At 36.4% G+C, this 15,446-nt stretch overlaps 3 protein-coding genes across 5 annotated transcripts; all 3 read left to right on the forward strand.

Annotated features, from left to right (window-relative positions):
- Positions 1 to 384: 384 nt before the first annotated feature.
- On the forward strand, positions 385 to 2,214 carry LOC122016773 (NAC domain-containing protein 86-like). The gene is made up of 3 exons (XM_042574169.1): positions 385 to 649; positions 784 to 1,061; positions 1,643 to 2,214. Exons 1-3 carry the CDS (start codon positions 493 to 495, stop codon positions 1,961 to 1,963), a joined length of 756 nt encoding a protein of 251 aa, XP_042430103.1. The 5' UTR covers positions 385 to 492; the 3' UTR covers positions 1,964 to 2,214.
- Positions 2,215 to 2,494: 280 nt separating this feature from the next.
- LOC122017312 (calcium-dependent protein kinase 26-like) lies at positions 2,495 to 7,576 on the forward strand. 3 transcript variants are annotated; one of them, XR_006121323.1, is made up of 9 exons: positions 2,495 to 3,325; positions 4,474 to 4,617; positions 4,721 to 4,873; positions 5,281 to 5,396; positions 6,039 to 6,206; positions 6,308 to 6,532; positions 6,900 to 7,046; positions 7,172 to 7,234; positions 7,331 to 7,576. XR_006121323.1 is itself a non-coding variant. In XM_042574889.1 (8 exons), exons 1-7 carry the CDS (start codon positions 2,602 to 2,604, stop codon positions 7,029 to 7,031), a joined length of 1,662 nt encoding a protein of 553 aa, XP_042430823.1. In that variant the 5' UTR covers positions 2,495 to 2,601; the 3' UTR covers positions 7,032 to 7,046; positions 7,172 to 7,576. The 3 variants fall into 3 exon arrangements, 2 of the variants coding, with proteins under 2 accessions (XP_042430823.1, XP_042430824.1); XM_042574889.1 differs by having other exon boundaries at positions 7,172 to 7,576; XM_042574890.1 differs by lacking the exon at positions 4,474 to 4,617 and having other exon boundaries at positions 7,172 to 7,576.
- Positions 7,577 to 8,287: 711 nt separating this feature from the next.
- LOC122014549 lies at positions 8,288 to 15,446 on the forward strand. Its single transcript, XM_042570801.1, has 5 exons — positions 8,288 to 8,623; positions 8,728 to 8,940; positions 14,437 to 14,520; positions 14,606 to 14,734; positions 14,928 to 15,446. The coding sequence occupies exons 1-5, from the start codon at positions 8,432 to 8,434 to the stop codon at positions 15,084 to 15,086; spliced, it is 777 nt and encodes a 258-aa protein (XP_042426735.1). The 5' UTR covers positions 8,288 to 8,431; the 3' UTR covers positions 15,087 to 15,446.

The following is a 15,446-nucleotide window of genomic DNA, read 5'->3' on the forward strand; positions in this document are numbered from 1 at the left end:
ACAATAAATATACGTACATGGTTTTTTTGCTTTTCTAGTTTTCTTAAAACAAATGGGTCTTATATAATTCAATATAATGTGACAGATAAGTGAGGTTAATTACCAAAAGTAGTGTTAATTAAGAAAAACAAGCTAATTTTAGATAATAAAAGATCAATCTATTAAGTTACGCTACATAGGAATATATGAAACTTTTCAAGTAAGACTCAAGTCAAATAATTGTGAGTAACTAGAGACAAGAAGGCAGAGAGATGACAAAGCAAAAGTGTAGCCGGTAAAGAGAAGTTGTAAAGAGCCACAAGCTTATGTAGGAATCTAATAAAGTGTACTTTAGAATCTTCTTAATGTGGACAAAAGGCAAAGCCCCAATGCATTAAGTGAGAGGGAGTGGTGGCCTTAGGCAAGCCATCGTCGAGGAGCCAAGGGGAAAGAAAGGGGGAAGGTGACGGCAGGAGATAGAGTTCAACCAATTAGTTCCATAATCCCTTGGTGATGGCGCCGGTGGGTTTGCCACCCGGTTTTAGGTTTCACCCGACTGATGAAGAGCTTGTAAACTACTACCTCAAGAGGAAGATTCATGGCCTCAAGATCGAACTCGATATCATCCCCGAGGTGGACTTATATAAGTGCGAACCGTGGGAACTTGCAGGTTCATGTGCATTTCTATATTAGTCTTTTTGTTTTCTCGACTTGTATGATATTCGAATGGATGCATTATTGTTTACATTTAGATCCATTACATCTCTTTAACTTAATTATGATATTAGATTTCTATTTCCACAGAAAAATCATTTTTACCGAGTAGAGATCCCGAATGGTACTTTTTTGGACCAAGGGATCGAAAATACCCTAACGGATTTCGCACAAATCGTGCAACAAGAGCAGGGTATTGGAAGTCGACCGGAAAAGACCGGCGAGTTTGTCATCAAAATCGAGCCATTGGCATGAAGAAGACCCTAGTCTACTATAGAGGTCGAGCTCCTCAAGGCATGAGGACCGATTGGGTCATGCACGAGTATCGCCTTGATGACAAAGAGTGCGAGGACACAATGGGCCTTCAGGTGCATAAGTATATACATACTCATTTCTCTTTATTATACCCAAATCATCAATTAATCTAGATTACATGAATTTTCTAATTCCAAATTTCTCAAATCTTCAATTAATCTAGATTACATATGTATTTTTCTAATTCCAAATTTCCCAAATAATTTATTATTTAATATGAAATATAAAAAATGAGAGGGTACGTGGGTTGTGCATGAAGTTGCATGCATGCAAAGCTAAAGATAGTGGCGGTTGCTCTCTTTTTGTCCATATGTAATGCATCGAAGACAAAAATTTTGCACTCTTATCTTGCACTTAATTACGTGATTAATATATGTAATTGTCAGACATTAGACTTACTTTTTCCTAATTTATCACCATTAGCTAATTAATTACACAATATTCAATGTACATAGAAATACATGAAAGGAAGCCAAACGGTGTCGGTGCATGCGAGGTGGCTTTCCACTTTATTCCTTGCAGCATTCCGAGAGAGCTTCCTTCCTCTTCCCATAATTAAAGCACTTCCATATATTTTTACTTTATTTTTGAAGTATTGATCAACTTATTCTTCTTCTTCCTTCTTCTTCTTAAGGATTCATATGCGCTGTGTCGAGTGTTCAAGAAGAATGTGGTGTCCGCCGACGTCGAGGAGATTCATGGCCAGTGCAGCTTGACGAGCATGGTGGAAGCCTCCGGCGCCGCCATGACTAGTGTCACCGCCACTACTGCATCCGTTGGGTACGAGACAGCATCGCCGATCGACATGCCGGTCGGATCGTCCTCGTGCGCCGACGACGACGACAAAGACGACGCCTGGATGCAGTTCATCACCGACGACGCTTGGTGCTCAAATCTATCCAACGAGGCAGCCCAAGAACAACAGGCCGCTTCATGTGTGGCTACTGTTAACTAATAATATGATTAATTAATTAATTATCATGAGCTCTCTAATTTCATACTCTATTATATCAAGATTTGGGGAATTATTTTAAATAAGAAATGAAATCATTTTAAATTATTGTATTTACTCAGCTTGTTTGAGTCCATCGATCACTGGGATTTATTTTTCTGTAATTTTTTCTTTTGTTTGGTGGGTGAACAAAACTGTCGCAATGTGGTGTAACTAATAAATCAAGTTATATATATTCTTTTCTTTATATGTAATGTATTTTGTTTTCATGTTTTTTTTTCTTCTCAAAATTCCAAGAAATTTCCCAAGGATCAATCACAAAAGTGTTAAGCACTAATAATGACTTGATCTAATTAAGAACACACGCTCGAAACGACCAAAATTAGCAAAACACTAATCGAAATTACGGCCATAGTTAAGCTTAATTAAAGCCGGTTAAGGATGTCCTACGGTCAAAGACGGTCAACGGTTCCCTCCTTTTCCGCCCGGCCATCTTCGCCTCTAACTAAATCAGATCAATTCGCACCTCCCACTTCAATTAACCCAAACCCTAATCGGACCAGCGACGCATCCTCAAATGCCATTTGCTCCTTCGCGAAATGACGCATTTTGCCAGCTCAAAGTTGCATTGTTGATCGTTAATGGGCAACTCATGCCGCGGATCCTACGTTGAGGGCAAGTACTTCCCCAGCTACAGCAGCGCCGGGCGCCCCTCTGACCGGTCCCTATCCTCTTCCTTCTCTTCCGCCGGCTCCTCCTCCCCCAGCGGCGGTCACCGACATCACCACCTGGCCGACCCCGACGCGCCGCCTCGCCCGGCCTCGCGGCCCAACCGCGACGCCATGGCCGCAAACACCACGTGGGTGATGGGCCACCCGACGGCGAACCTCCGCGACCTCTACAATTTGGGGCGGAAGCTGGGGCAGGGGCAGTTCGGGACGACGTACCTGTGCACCGAGGTGGCAACTGGGAAGGCGTACGCGTGCAAGTCGATCTGCAAGAGGAAGCTGGTGGCGAAGGAGGACCTGGAGGACGTGCGGCGGGAGATCCAGATCATGCACCATCTCTCTGGCCACAAGAACGTCGTGACCATCAAGGGCGCGTACGAGGACGCGCTCTATGTGCACATTGTGATGGAGCTTTGCGAAGGGGGCGAGCTCTTCGACCGCATCATTCAGCGCGGCCAATACAGCGAGCGCAAGGCGGCCGAGCTCACCAGGATCATCGTCGGCGTCGTGGAGGCGTGCCATTCGCTCGGCGTAATGCACAGAGATCTCAAGCCGGAGAACTTCTTGTTGGCCAATAAGGATGATGATTCCTCGCTCAAGGCCATAGATTTTGGTCTCTCGGTCTTCTTCAAGCCAGGTAATTGTAATTTATTAGTTTACAATATATGATGATAAATTTTCTCTTCCAAGATATCCGATGATTGAAATATGTTGATAAATTCTATCACGATCTCAATACCTGTTCGTCCTTAAACTGTTGGTGAAAAGCCAATCATTCAAACCCAGGTCAAATAAAATTGACCACTGATCCCTCGTCAGGGAACAACTCAAATTGGATTGGGCACTGCTTCAGTGAATAATTTTTCCATTATCTTAATCGAATATTAGAATCTAAACAAAACCTGCTTCACCCCTGAACCGGTTTGGATGTCATACAACCCACCAATTCACTCAGTTACTGATCAAACCAGACATGGACCGATCCGCTCCATCGTTTTCTAGACTTTTTCCTATATTTTCTAAACATTTATTTATTCAAAACCTTAGTTTAGCCAGCCTTCTTGTAGTATGAGAATATGACATCCCAGTTAGTCTCAAATAATAAAATTGAGGGTTAAACCTTATTGATTTAGCCATGTTGCTTATCTTCTTATGGAACATTTCTGTTCTTCTTTAAGCAATATATAAGTGAGCAAGATGGCAGAGAAGTCAGAGTTTTATGTGAAGATCTGATATTCCTGTTATTCTACGTTATATAATTTGTTTGAACTGGTCAGTAATTAATCTAATTTTCTGAGTTAATGTATCTGCATCATTTGGAAGATGACTAACTGATTAGTTAATTTACTTTTGATAAATCCATTTCTTATAAATCTTAGTGTTTGCTGCTAATTGTGTGCACGACATTCAAAAACTGATTCTGGATCGATATTCAGCATATCAATTCAATGTGTTTTACTGGTAACAACCTTTTATGCGTAGCAAATTGCAAGGGATGGCAGAGGATACATGCAATAGAATGCAGTAGATTGGCAAAAATTGGATTACTTTGGATTGACTATAACATTAGTGCATGCTGCTTTATCATCTTTATTTTCCTCTTCTTAGCTTGGTTTCTTTGTGGTAAAGCAAACGAGCAGTTTCTTGCTGATCAGATCATAACTGTCTTTTTGGAGGACAACGTTATTGCACCTTAATTATGCAATTGTTTCTCTTTTTTTTCTAAGTATTACTGATCTTCAACTGAGATTGTAGCAGTATAAATTGGATTTCCTGTAACTTCAGGTCAGATCTTCACTGATGTAGTTGGTAGTCCTTATTATGTGGCTCCTGAAGTATTAGGGAAGCATTATGGACCAGAAGCTGATGTCTGGACTGCAGGAGTGATTTTATACATATTATTATGTGGGGTGCCACCCTTTTGGGCTGGTACAATTCTGTTTTTATCACTTTCTTCTTGGTATTCATTCTTAGCTTTGAGTAATCATATCAATTCTTAGGTGGGTTTCAGTCATGTTTATTTTTCATGCAGAAACACAACAAGGGATATTTGATGCAGTTCTGAAGGGAGTCATTGATTTTGATTCTGACCCATGGCCAATGATATCTGATAGTGCCAAGGACCTCATACGAAGGATGCTTTGTTCCCCTCCCGCGGAGCGTCTTACTGCTCATGAAGTACTTTGTATGTCTTCTTATATCAGATTTTCCCATTGGACCGTTTGCTAACAGTCTTGATCACCAAGTTGGTACAAATTATCTGCAAAAACATACGTGTTCTTGTTCAGATTTTCCATTTTCAATCATTGACATGACTCTCTAGTGAGAAAGCATAATAAAGTCTAGTTCACTAATTAAGGTTGTCTCTTGAATTTCATTTATCTGTGTTTCCCTGTATCAAAATCTTGTAGGTATTAAATAACTAGAACATTCTCATATGAATATAATTGCAAAAAATTAACAGATTGCATCTGGGTTAACTAATTTCCAGCAGAAACTAGTCATGCATGCAAATTTTTTAACAAAGTGACAATTCTAATCCAGGTGGTCAATAACTGTCAGTGACAATCATTTAATTGCTCCCATGCTCAGGTCATCCCTGGATTTGTGAAAATGGAGTTGCTCCAGACCGTGCACTAGATCCAGCTGTACTCTCTCGAATCAAACAATTCTCAGCAATGAACAAGTTGAAGAAGATGGCTCTAAGAGTATGCTCCTGATAAATATTGTTTAAATAAAGTCAATTGTCATTTAAAATATTTTCCCTCTCATACTTCCACTAGGCATCATAAATTCTGAATGATCTTGGCAGACTACTAGAGCTGTTCCTGCAGTGAGAGTGGGTTGCCGCAGCAAATTTACTGGATTAATGACCTCATGAATGCCCTTTTATTACTTAGCTATTCTACAAGTCTTGTTTTAATAACGTAGATCCTTTCAGCAAATTCTTCTTAATTTTGTTCATGGAAATAAAAATAAATAAATAAATTTTATATTATATAGTTATATGTTTCCTTGTGAGCTACTGAATTGTTACAACACACCAAACTAGACATATTAGAAGCATTTGTTTTTCCACGTTTGTTCATGTTTCTTGTGCCCGTGAGTTTCATGAAGTTACCTTGTTTAGGATCTCTTCCAGAATTGCTGAAACCATCCTATACTAGTTTCTAGCTTTAGATGGGCTTATTCAACCTTGGAGATAGGAAATGAACATCATATCCTAGTAGATAACAAGCTAAAGAATTCTCAGGCCAAATTGACACAAATTATTCCTTCTAGATATTTTTAAACCTGAATGAATATTAATTACACGTTTATTTATGTCATATTGCTCCCAATTGTTCCAGGTAATAGCTGAAAGCCTTTCAGAAGAAGAGATTGCTGGACTCAAGGAAATGTTTCATGCAATGGACACTGATAACAGTGGAGCTATCACATTTGATGAACTAAAAGAAGGTCTAAGAAAATATGGTTCAAATTTGAAAGAATGTGAGATTCGTGCTCTCATGGATGCTGTAAGTGAAATGTCTTAAGTAGGATTATGAAACAACATAATTTGATGATAATTACTCAAAATTGTGATACTTCCTGGAATGACTTTCTTCTGAGAAAATAGGCTGATGTCGACAACAGTGGCACCATTGACTATGGGGAATTTATAGCTGCCACAATACATCTTAACAAACTAGAGCGGGAAGAGCATTTGGCTGCTGCATTTTCTTACTTTGACAAGGATGGAAGTGGTTATATCACAGTTGATGAACTTCAGCAAGCCTGTAAGGATCACAACATCACCGATGTTCTGATTGATGATATCATCAGAGAAGTTGATCAGGACAATGTAAGCAATCCTTCTTTTGTTTACATATCATGTCACAAGGATCTTGGGTGTATGTTTATTCTATATAATATACTTCAAACATGTTAAATGAATTGTTGACACATGATTCCTTTTTAATTACTTATATCTCTCACTTGACATCTGCTAAATCTGTTTAAAATCTTTGTATCATGCTTTCCTTTTGGAAGACAAAGTCAATATGTTGGAATTCACCTGCTTGTAAAGGGCTTTGTTATGCATGTATAAATTTGAGCACTTGGGTATTTTTAATTCTACAGGCTCTAACTTTGTATGTTTTATCTTCCATGCTAGGAGAAAAAAATTACAATGTTTCTATGGCTAATCTGTTACTGATTTCCTATCTCAGGATGGTTGCATCGACTTTGGTGAGTTTGTCGCTATGATGCAAAAAGGGAACATGGGACATGGAAGATTAACCATGCGGAGCATGCGAAATAGTTTGAACATCAGCATGAGAGATTCTCCAGGAGCTCACTGATCACTAGCCACACAGGTTTAGTCCCAAATATTTTTGTTGTTGTTGTTGAGCGCATTGCTATACAAATATCAAGAAATTTTGTGAGTTAACAGTTGAATTCAAACAAAGTCACTCTTACATGTCTTTCCCCGCTCTTGCAGAATTTGAAGTAACTTCCTTCCAGTTCTACTAGTTGGGATATTCTATTTAGCCATTACAATCCAGTTGAGTTTGAACTGCTGATAATTTCCTGAGACGTCATGACTGAACAGGGCATTTGAAGTCATTCACACTCTAATGAACTGAAAATTATGCTACAGGGAGAATGATACATACATCCTGAAGTGAAGTTACAAGAATTCATCTCTATGGAGCAAATGTTTATGTTTATTTATTCTCCTGCTGCTTTTTCAGGCTCAATTTTGTTCATTCATTTTCTCATTTATAATTTTATTTCTCATAAAACTAGATTTATTTTGTCGATAATCATAACACATCGATCTCTGTTGTACAATTGTAAGATATTCATTAATTATATTTATATCATCGCGGGATTTATTGCATCATTCGAATTTTACAAACAAAATCACTGTAAATGAGAAATAAAAATTACGATCACAAAATTGATATATATATATATATATATATATATATATATATATATATATATATATATATATATATATATATATATATATATATATATACTTTCAATAATTACTCAGAGCTAGGTGTTTCCAAAATACATAATTTAGAATAAAAAAATTATTTTATTAAATTTAAATCTATATTTTTCTTTTTCTCCTCTATAATATTTAAGGAATAGAATCTATTTCTTAAATTTAAGGAATATAATCCATTTTTTAAATTTAGAGAAATATTATTTTTTAAATGTATAATTTAAAAAATAGATAAGATAACTAATCTTTACTCTATAATGTTTAATGAATAGAATTTATTTCTTAAATTTAGAAAAATATTATTTATAAATATATAATTTAAAAAATAAATAAGATAACTAATATAAAGATTTTTAGTTATGTTATCTAAATTTTTAATTATCCTATTTAAAATTTAAAATTTAAGATGAAAATTTTAAATAATGTATCTACTGATATAGATGCTCTTAGTGTTGCGCAATTAAAAAAAAAACAGAAAGCCGTTTTTCAGGTCAGCAGAGAATTCCCCACGTGGAAAATCCTCCCGGCCCCGACCTTTCCTCCGTTTACTCTTAACGGCTATATTTGCCTATTTGGTGCTTTCTCAATTTCAAATCGTAAGGGCTCAGTCGCTCGGCGCTTTCCCTTCGCCGCTCTCCCCTCCTAGGGTTTCCTTTCTCCGCCGTTCCCTCCTCTCCAAGCCGCTGATCGCTGCGATACCTTCGCCGTTGTTAAGGTTTCTTCCCTCCCTCACTGAAGACGATGGACCTCTCCCCGGGCACAGAGAATTACATCAAAGAATCCATCGAGAGCTCGCTGGGACTCCCGGTCTCCGTTAAGAGTCTCAGACTTAAACTACTCGCCTCAGAAGACTCCCGAAACCGCCTTCAAGATCAGGTCTTTGTCTTAGAGGAGCGCCTCCAGGATTCGAACAAGCGAATGGAGCAATGCAGGGTTCGTATCCTATGTTCCCTTATTTCTTTACCTGACGTGAGAGGGTTCGCATCTTGATCGGAAAAGACTGGCTTTTAATTTTCATTCTTTCTTTTGGTTGATAGGCAGAGGCGAACATGAACGCACAGGGAGTGAGGAGATGCGTCGAGGAGAAAGAGATCTATGCGTCAAAGTATGGTGATTTGTTGACTCATTGCCGAAAGTTGGAGGAGGAGTGTTCTTTATATGAGCATGACTTGGAGAGGATTATGGAATCTTGTGACGAGTTGGGGAAGGAGAACGAGGAGTTACAATCGAGGCTGCAGGATGCTTCAAATGTAAGTGTGAAATTTTGCGTGTTATTTATCCTTTTTTAGGGCAAATTACGTCACATTCCACGTTGTAATCATATTCATTCACATTGTGATTTAAGAAAGTTTATGAAGTGGTCACCCCACTATAAAACACCACTTAACTACTAAATTGGTATCAGAGCCTATTACCACTTTGGGACATGAAGTATATGCTGTCAAACATTCCACCAGAAGTTAGAAAACTTGACTATTTAGATCTAACTTTACAACCAAGAACCATAATTTCTTTAGATCAAAACAAATATAGTCGGATCAAAGCACATGCTCATTGTCTGCACACAAACAATTTTCACCTAAATTCCATTACAGACTTACTAATAAGTCTTGGAATATCCTTACAATCACAACAACAACGTTTCCAACAACAAATTGAAACATTAACTAAAACTATTAAACAGAATAATCAGATTCTAGCTGAAGTATTATGAAATTTAGATTATCTAAAAGAAACCCAAGAATCTGTTCAAAGAACTTTGAAGGAATTAAGTAGTCAAGTGGTGTTTTATGGGATGGTTCGGAGAATTTGTATGAGTTAAGTAGTTAAGTGGTGTTGTTTTATGGGATGGTTCAGAGAATTTGTAGGAGTTGAGTAGTTAAGTGGTGTTGTTTTATGGGATGGTTCAGAGAATTTGTAGGAGTTGAGTAGTTAAGTGGTGTTTTATGGGATGGTTCGAAGTGGTTGAAGTTGCTTTTGGAAATACAGAAGGTAAGAGAATTTAGTTACTTCTGGAAATACAAAAGGTAAGAGAATTTGGTAAACAATACTAACATGTGAACAATAGTCGTGGACAGTAATTATGAACAGTGAACAGTAATTGTGAATACTAGTTTGGTTTTAGGCTGAATTTAGGCACTTTGGAAAGGTATTTTACTCATATTTACTTCTCACCAGTGAGCCTCATGTATTAGGAAGCAACAAGAACCAGATGTCTTGGTATTCAAGCTTTGACCCGGCTTTTCAGGTCTTACAACTAGTTGTTAATAGCTCTTACTGCCCACTTCAGCCCGCATAGGTTTTATAAGCTTTACAATGATGCAGTTCTATCCTCTTCATTAATTAGTTACCTTTCTTATACTTGGATAAGGGTTGAGGATTCTTGAAGATAAAGTGAGAAAAATAGAGCCTTTTCTTAGGTCTAGAAAGTTTATTAAGCTGTCATAGGAAATGTACAGACTAGTAAATTACAAGCATTGGACCTAAGAACTTTGAAAAATACAAGTAAGCAGACTTATGAAATTACAAGCGTAGGAACTTAGGAAATTACAAAAACCTTGCAGACTTGCAAACTTGAGACTGATCTTTACAATCTTGCAAATTTCGATATGCAAACTCGAATGCCCAGACTTAGGGTCTGGAGGGGTTTTTATAGGAGAAGGGGAAGAGATGAGTGGGCTTAGTTGGGTAGATAAGAAGGAATTTGCTGGGTTGGGTGGATCAGAAAGCAACCGAATTCTCTTACCTTTTGTATTTCCAGAAGCAACCGAATTCTCTTACCTTCTGTATTTCCAAGAGCATCTTCAACCACTCCGAACCATCCTATAAAATACTACTTAACTCCTACAAATTTTCTAAACCAACCCATAAAACAACATCACTTAACTACTTAACTCCTACAAATTCTTCGAACCATCTCATAAAACACCACTTAACTAATAAATTGGTATCAGAGCCTATTACGACTTGGGACACAAAGTATATGCTATCAAACATTCCACCATAAGTTAGATAACTTGACTATTTAGATCTAGCCTTACAACCAAGAACCATAATTACTTTAGATCAAAACAAACATAGTTGTTATATTCGGATCAAAGCACATACTCATTGTCTGCACAGAGACAATTCTCATCTAACTTCCATTATAGACTTACTAATAAGTCTTGAAATATCCTTACAATCACAACAACAATTTCTCCAACAACAAATTGAAACATTAACTAAAACTATTAAATAGAATAATCAGATTCTAGCTAAAGTATTACGAAATCTAGATTATCTAAAAGAAACCCAAGAATATGTTCAAAGAACTTTGAAGGATAGTAGTCCGCTAAAGCAAGACATACTAGCCCTTTCCAAATAGATACCAAAAACTCAAAGCTCAGATAATAAGTCTAAGGCTCTGTTACTTCAATCAAAAGAACTAATTGTAAGTAATCGAACACAACTTTATGAAAAACTGGGCGCCCTTCATAAAATACTTGAGGAAATCAAGTATAAATAAACAAACTTAGGTTTGAAAACACACATTACAAAGAAGCTTTAGAATATGCCAAACAATTTTCCGTGACTAAAGAAAACAGATATTGTAATATTGAATTGACTAGAAAAGGAGACCAAATCCTGTCACAACAAAACAATGCTTGCTATCTTAGCCCTCTTAACCTCACTTCACTATAGACTCTCTTTATTAGAAAATAGGCTACTAACCAAACTATAGACCGGAAAGAAGCTTTAACTAACTTGAATAAAGATTTAAATAAACTATCTCTTGGGAAAACAATAACTAGGAAATCACCAAGTACTTATAAGTTTCTCACTTACACCTTAACGTCAAAACAACAAGATGAATCTAACAAGAATTGAACCTTTCACTGGTCTGTCACAAACAGAAAGAGACAGGACAACAGAAACTAATACAACTTCTTGGCGAGACACTATTCTTACAAGAAGAAATAGCTTCTCTACTACAAATAGACTAGAAGAAGTTATAAATGTTGAACGAGATCTAAATATCTTCTCAATTAAATAGTTAAATGCATTAAATCCTAGGCGTCTATACAGCCAAGGTATACTTAATTTCTCAACTGCTGTGTACAAACACCATCGACAAGAATCCCTTCATCTCCCAGATGGAGGAGAAGTGAGATTGAACTTAATGACAGAAGAGGAAGCTAGGACTCTACATAATCACAGACATAATTATATCCATTTAGGATTAATAGTTTTTGAACTAAGAGGACTTACAAGAGCAACACTAGGAGGAAAAGTATTATTAGTCTTATATGACTCCAGATTTTCTGATAAGGAAAAATCCATTATAGAACTTGTTGAAGTAGATGCAAATAATAATTTAGGAATGACTTACTTATGGCCAAATTTTAATATTACAATCAGAGATCTCATCAGACATATTAACATGCATATCTAGGCAAAAGGATGTGGGTAGTTTCAACTTTCAAGGTGATAATCTTCAACTTGACATTATTTTCCTCAGAAAAGCAATGAACCATATACATAATCATTTTAAAATCATGATCACATACATGATTGAAGTATTTACTACGAAAGGAATTCACTTCCTAAAACCTAGAGAATATAATTCAGAGGTTTTAGCAGGATTAGAATGGAACATTCATCTAAATAATCCTGAACAAACATTAAAACCCACAACTTTGATCATGTACAAAGACAGAAATGAAAACCTGTCAGTTAGGTTTTTAGGATATCAGCCTTCTACTTCTCAAACTAATGAGACTATCAAAACTGATAACTTAAATCTCATGTCTATCGAAACTGATAACTTAAATCTCATGTTAAGACAACAAGAGGATCCTATCAGTATACTTAGAAGCTTAGGAAGGAGACACTTAAAATTAATCCAAGACATGAAAAATAAACAAGCCAGTCTTACAGCAGAAGACTTTAACTTAATGAATACATCTGAAGATGTTAAAAGTAGGAGGGATTTTAATAAGTGGTCATCCCCCAAAAAAAGCAAAAAGGGGTAGGATTTTCACCAACATAAATTTTGTGGCAATGTCTAAGTATCGTCAAATTAAATGTTATTTTTATGAATGTGAAAACTAGAAAAAAAATTCTAAGCACGCATTGTAGACCTTTTCAGATTTTTTTCAGGTTATGAGAAAAAAAATCTTAACATGCACAAAACAGCTTTGGTGATTCAACCTATTAGTTTCCTGGGGTCATTGTGCCGAACATTGTTGGTGAACAAATTTTACACAGTTGTCATAGATTGTAGGGAATGTGTTGCAGTTTCAAAAATTTGAGGACGGATCACAGTAGAAACAGATTTGTTCCCGATAGTATTACTAGACCTGTTGGTTCATTTTTATATAGATTTTAGTCAGCTTTGATGGATGTGGACAACTAATGGGTGTGCCATTTAATGAACTGTTCCATGATATACATGATTAGCTTCAATGCGTATTGATGTAAATATTTGACCTTGCACGACCTAATTCAACTCACAATAAAGGGGAAGAATGAACGGTTTGTTTTACCTCATTCAAGCACATGATTCTATGAAAGGCATGCCTTATCCATTCAGTTTGAACCTACTCCATGTTGCCTTTTTCATGCGTTAGAAATAGGAAAACATCAAGAGTGATGATAAAGAATATCTTTTTCATATTGGGGACTTTTTGTTTATATGCTGTGGCTTGTGATATTTAGGGAAATGTCTTTTGACTTACTAATTTTAATGTCATAAAAATAACAAGCATGGATATGTAATGCAGCTTAGAATAAGACTGTTACTTGACAATCATATCTGGAAAACTATATTCACTAGAGCTTGCATGCCCAATTTAAAACTGTGGCTTCATTGTGAATGGTATGATAATCATAGGACAGTTCATTTGATCATGCTTGTTATTAGGCATAATAATCTGGTAGCAATAGTATATATTCATATTATTCTCCTTAAGGGGTCAATTGTTCAAGTCTTTCTTTGAATCACGTGACATTAACTTCATTCCTGGTTAAGAAGAACCCTCCATTTCCATGATACCTGGGCATTACCTGGTTGTAGTACGTATACATACAATTCTTCTTAAGAGACCAACTAGTCTATTGGTTCATAGGATTCATTGGAATTAGTTCCATTCAAATGTAAGAATAAGACCTTCGTTGCTAGGTTATGTTACAGAAAATTGATGCTCTTCTATTATTATCTTCAGCTTTCCATGTAAGCTTGAGGTTAGTTCTTATGTAACATTCGTTTGAATGTTTTGGTCTATTTTTGTGTCTGATTTACTTATACTCTCATGTCTTCTGGCAGCTCTTAAAAGGCACTTCGTTCATAATTTAACCATTTCTTGATTTGAAATATCATGGTCTCTATTTGATAACCTCTTTTGTTTTATGTGGAAAAGGCCCCTTCAAGTTTAGAGAGAAAGGTTCTTCAGCCAGTAGTTGCCTATATCGACGAATTCCTTTAATAATGTTTTTTTGTAACTTATCGATCCTGATTCTACCAAATGCTTAGCATTTCTTGTGGTTGCCTTGCTAGGTAAGAATTAATCTTTTCAGAATACCAGTTGGTTCTCTAGCCTCTAGATTTCTGATTAGTTACACAGTTTACATTCTGTATGGTGTATAATTAATGCCTTGGATCATTTAGATCTATTCATTCAGTTACTGAATAAACATTTGTTTCTTTTATCACATATATAATCCTAATTATCCTTATGAATGTGTGACATTGTTTCATCTTATAGCTGGAATCATTGGCTACCAAAATTGAGACCTTGAACAAGGACAAGGAACATTTGAGGACAAATCTTCACACAGCTGAAGAAGAGGTTTGAAATCCCTTCACTTTCTTATTCTCGACCATAAATGATCCTCATCATGGCAAGTAATCTGGTGTTTTACATATCATGCAAGGTCAAAATTCTTTTTCAAGAGAACAAAATGCTGGATGAAGAGAACAAGAGGTTGTTGGAATTACTGAAAACAGAGAGGCAGCGCCAAGGATCCAACAGCCACAAGCGTTCCGCAAGTGCTGCTGCTAAAGTGAGGATAACATAAATCAGAATTTCCTGTCGTAAACACAAACATTGACAAGATTTTAACATAATTAAAAATTGGCAAAGTTTAGTCCGGGTGATTCAGTTTTGAAAACAGGCACCGTTTCATCTTGTCCTAGATAATCTCCTGCTACTAAACAATCTGAGAATGTTGATGCTTCTTTTTTCTATTTGTTCAGGGTAAACGCAAGTCAAGGCCAAACGATGGCAGTCCTTTCGGGCTAAGGATTGATTTTGAATCGTCAGATTCATCAAGATTACCATTGTCGCCAATCCATCAGAACTTACCTGAGTCTAGAATGCATAAGAAAGTTCCATCGACCCAATGCTCAAGCTAAGTTATCTCTAAACTGACAACCTGTTTGGTGGCCGTGTTGAGATCAACAGTTCTTGTTGTTCTTCTTCTACTGAAAACTGATGGCTTTCATTGCCCATGCTCAATAAAGTCAGATTGTTTGCTAGCTCCTGACTGTTGACCAAAAAATATCAATGCAATATACTTGGAATCACTTTTTAGGCCGTTGTAAAGACTGAACAAAAGTACTAATTGCATTGTTCTGATCTATGTTACTATGATAAATATAAGTAGGATAGAAGCAATAGGGATGTAAATAAATTTAGCTTGTTCAAACTTGTTTATTTATTTATCAAACTTCTTTAACATTGTTTGTTAAAGAATCTATCTAGCTCCATTTTAG

The sequence above is a fragment of the Zingiber officinale genome, chromosome 8B, assembly GCF_018446385.1.
Source record: "Zingiber officinale cultivar Zhangliang chromosome 8B, Zo_v1.1, whole genome shotgun sequence".
Classification (NCBI taxonomy): Eukaryota; Viridiplantae; Streptophyta; class Magnoliopsida; order Zingiberales; family Zingiberaceae; genus Zingiber; species Zingiber officinale.

What these genes read in the sequence shown, in the direction of transcription:
- LOC122016773 (XM_042574169.1), top strand. Translation starts at nt 493, where the DNA reads ATGGCGCCGGTGGGTTTGCCACCCGGTTTTAGGTTTCACCCGACTGAT. An exon ending in CGAACCGTGGGAACTTGCAG is followed by an intron (nt 650 to 783) that starts GTTCATGTGCAT and finishes CTATTTCCACAG; the next exon opens with AAAAATCATTTTTACCGAGT. An exon ending in AGGACACAATGGGCCTTCAG is followed by an intron (nt 1,062 to 1,642) that starts GTGCATAAGTAT and finishes CTTCTTCTTAAG; the next exon opens with GATTCATATGCGCTGTGTCG.
- LOC122017312 (XM_042574889.1), top strand. Translation starts at nt 2,602, where the DNA reads ATGGGCAACTCATGCCGCGGATCCTACGTTGAGGGCAAGTACTTCCCC. An exon ending in TGAAGAAGATGGCTCTAAGA is followed by an intron (nt 5,397 to 6,038) that starts GTATGCTCCTGA and finishes CAATTGTTCCAG; the next exon opens with GTAATAGCTGAAAGCCTTTC. An exon ending in TTCGTGCTCTCATGGATGCT is followed by an intron (nt 6,207 to 6,307) that starts GTAAGTGAAATG and finishes CTGAGAAAATAG; the next exon opens with GCTGATGTCGACAACAGTGG.
- LOC122014549 (XM_042570801.1), top strand. Translation starts at nt 8,432, where the DNA reads ATGGACCTCTCCCCGGGCACAGAGAATTACATCAAAGAATCCATCGAG. An exon ending in TTCACACAGCTGAAGAAGAG is followed by an intron (nt 14,521 to 14,605) that starts GTTTGAAATCCC and finishes ATATCATGCAAG; the next exon opens with GTCAAAATTCTTTTTCAAGA. An exon ending in CCGCAAGTGCTGCTGCTAAA is followed by an intron (nt 14,735 to 14,927) that starts GTGAGGATAACA and finishes CTATTTGTTCAG; the next exon opens with GGTAAACGCAAGTCAAGGCC.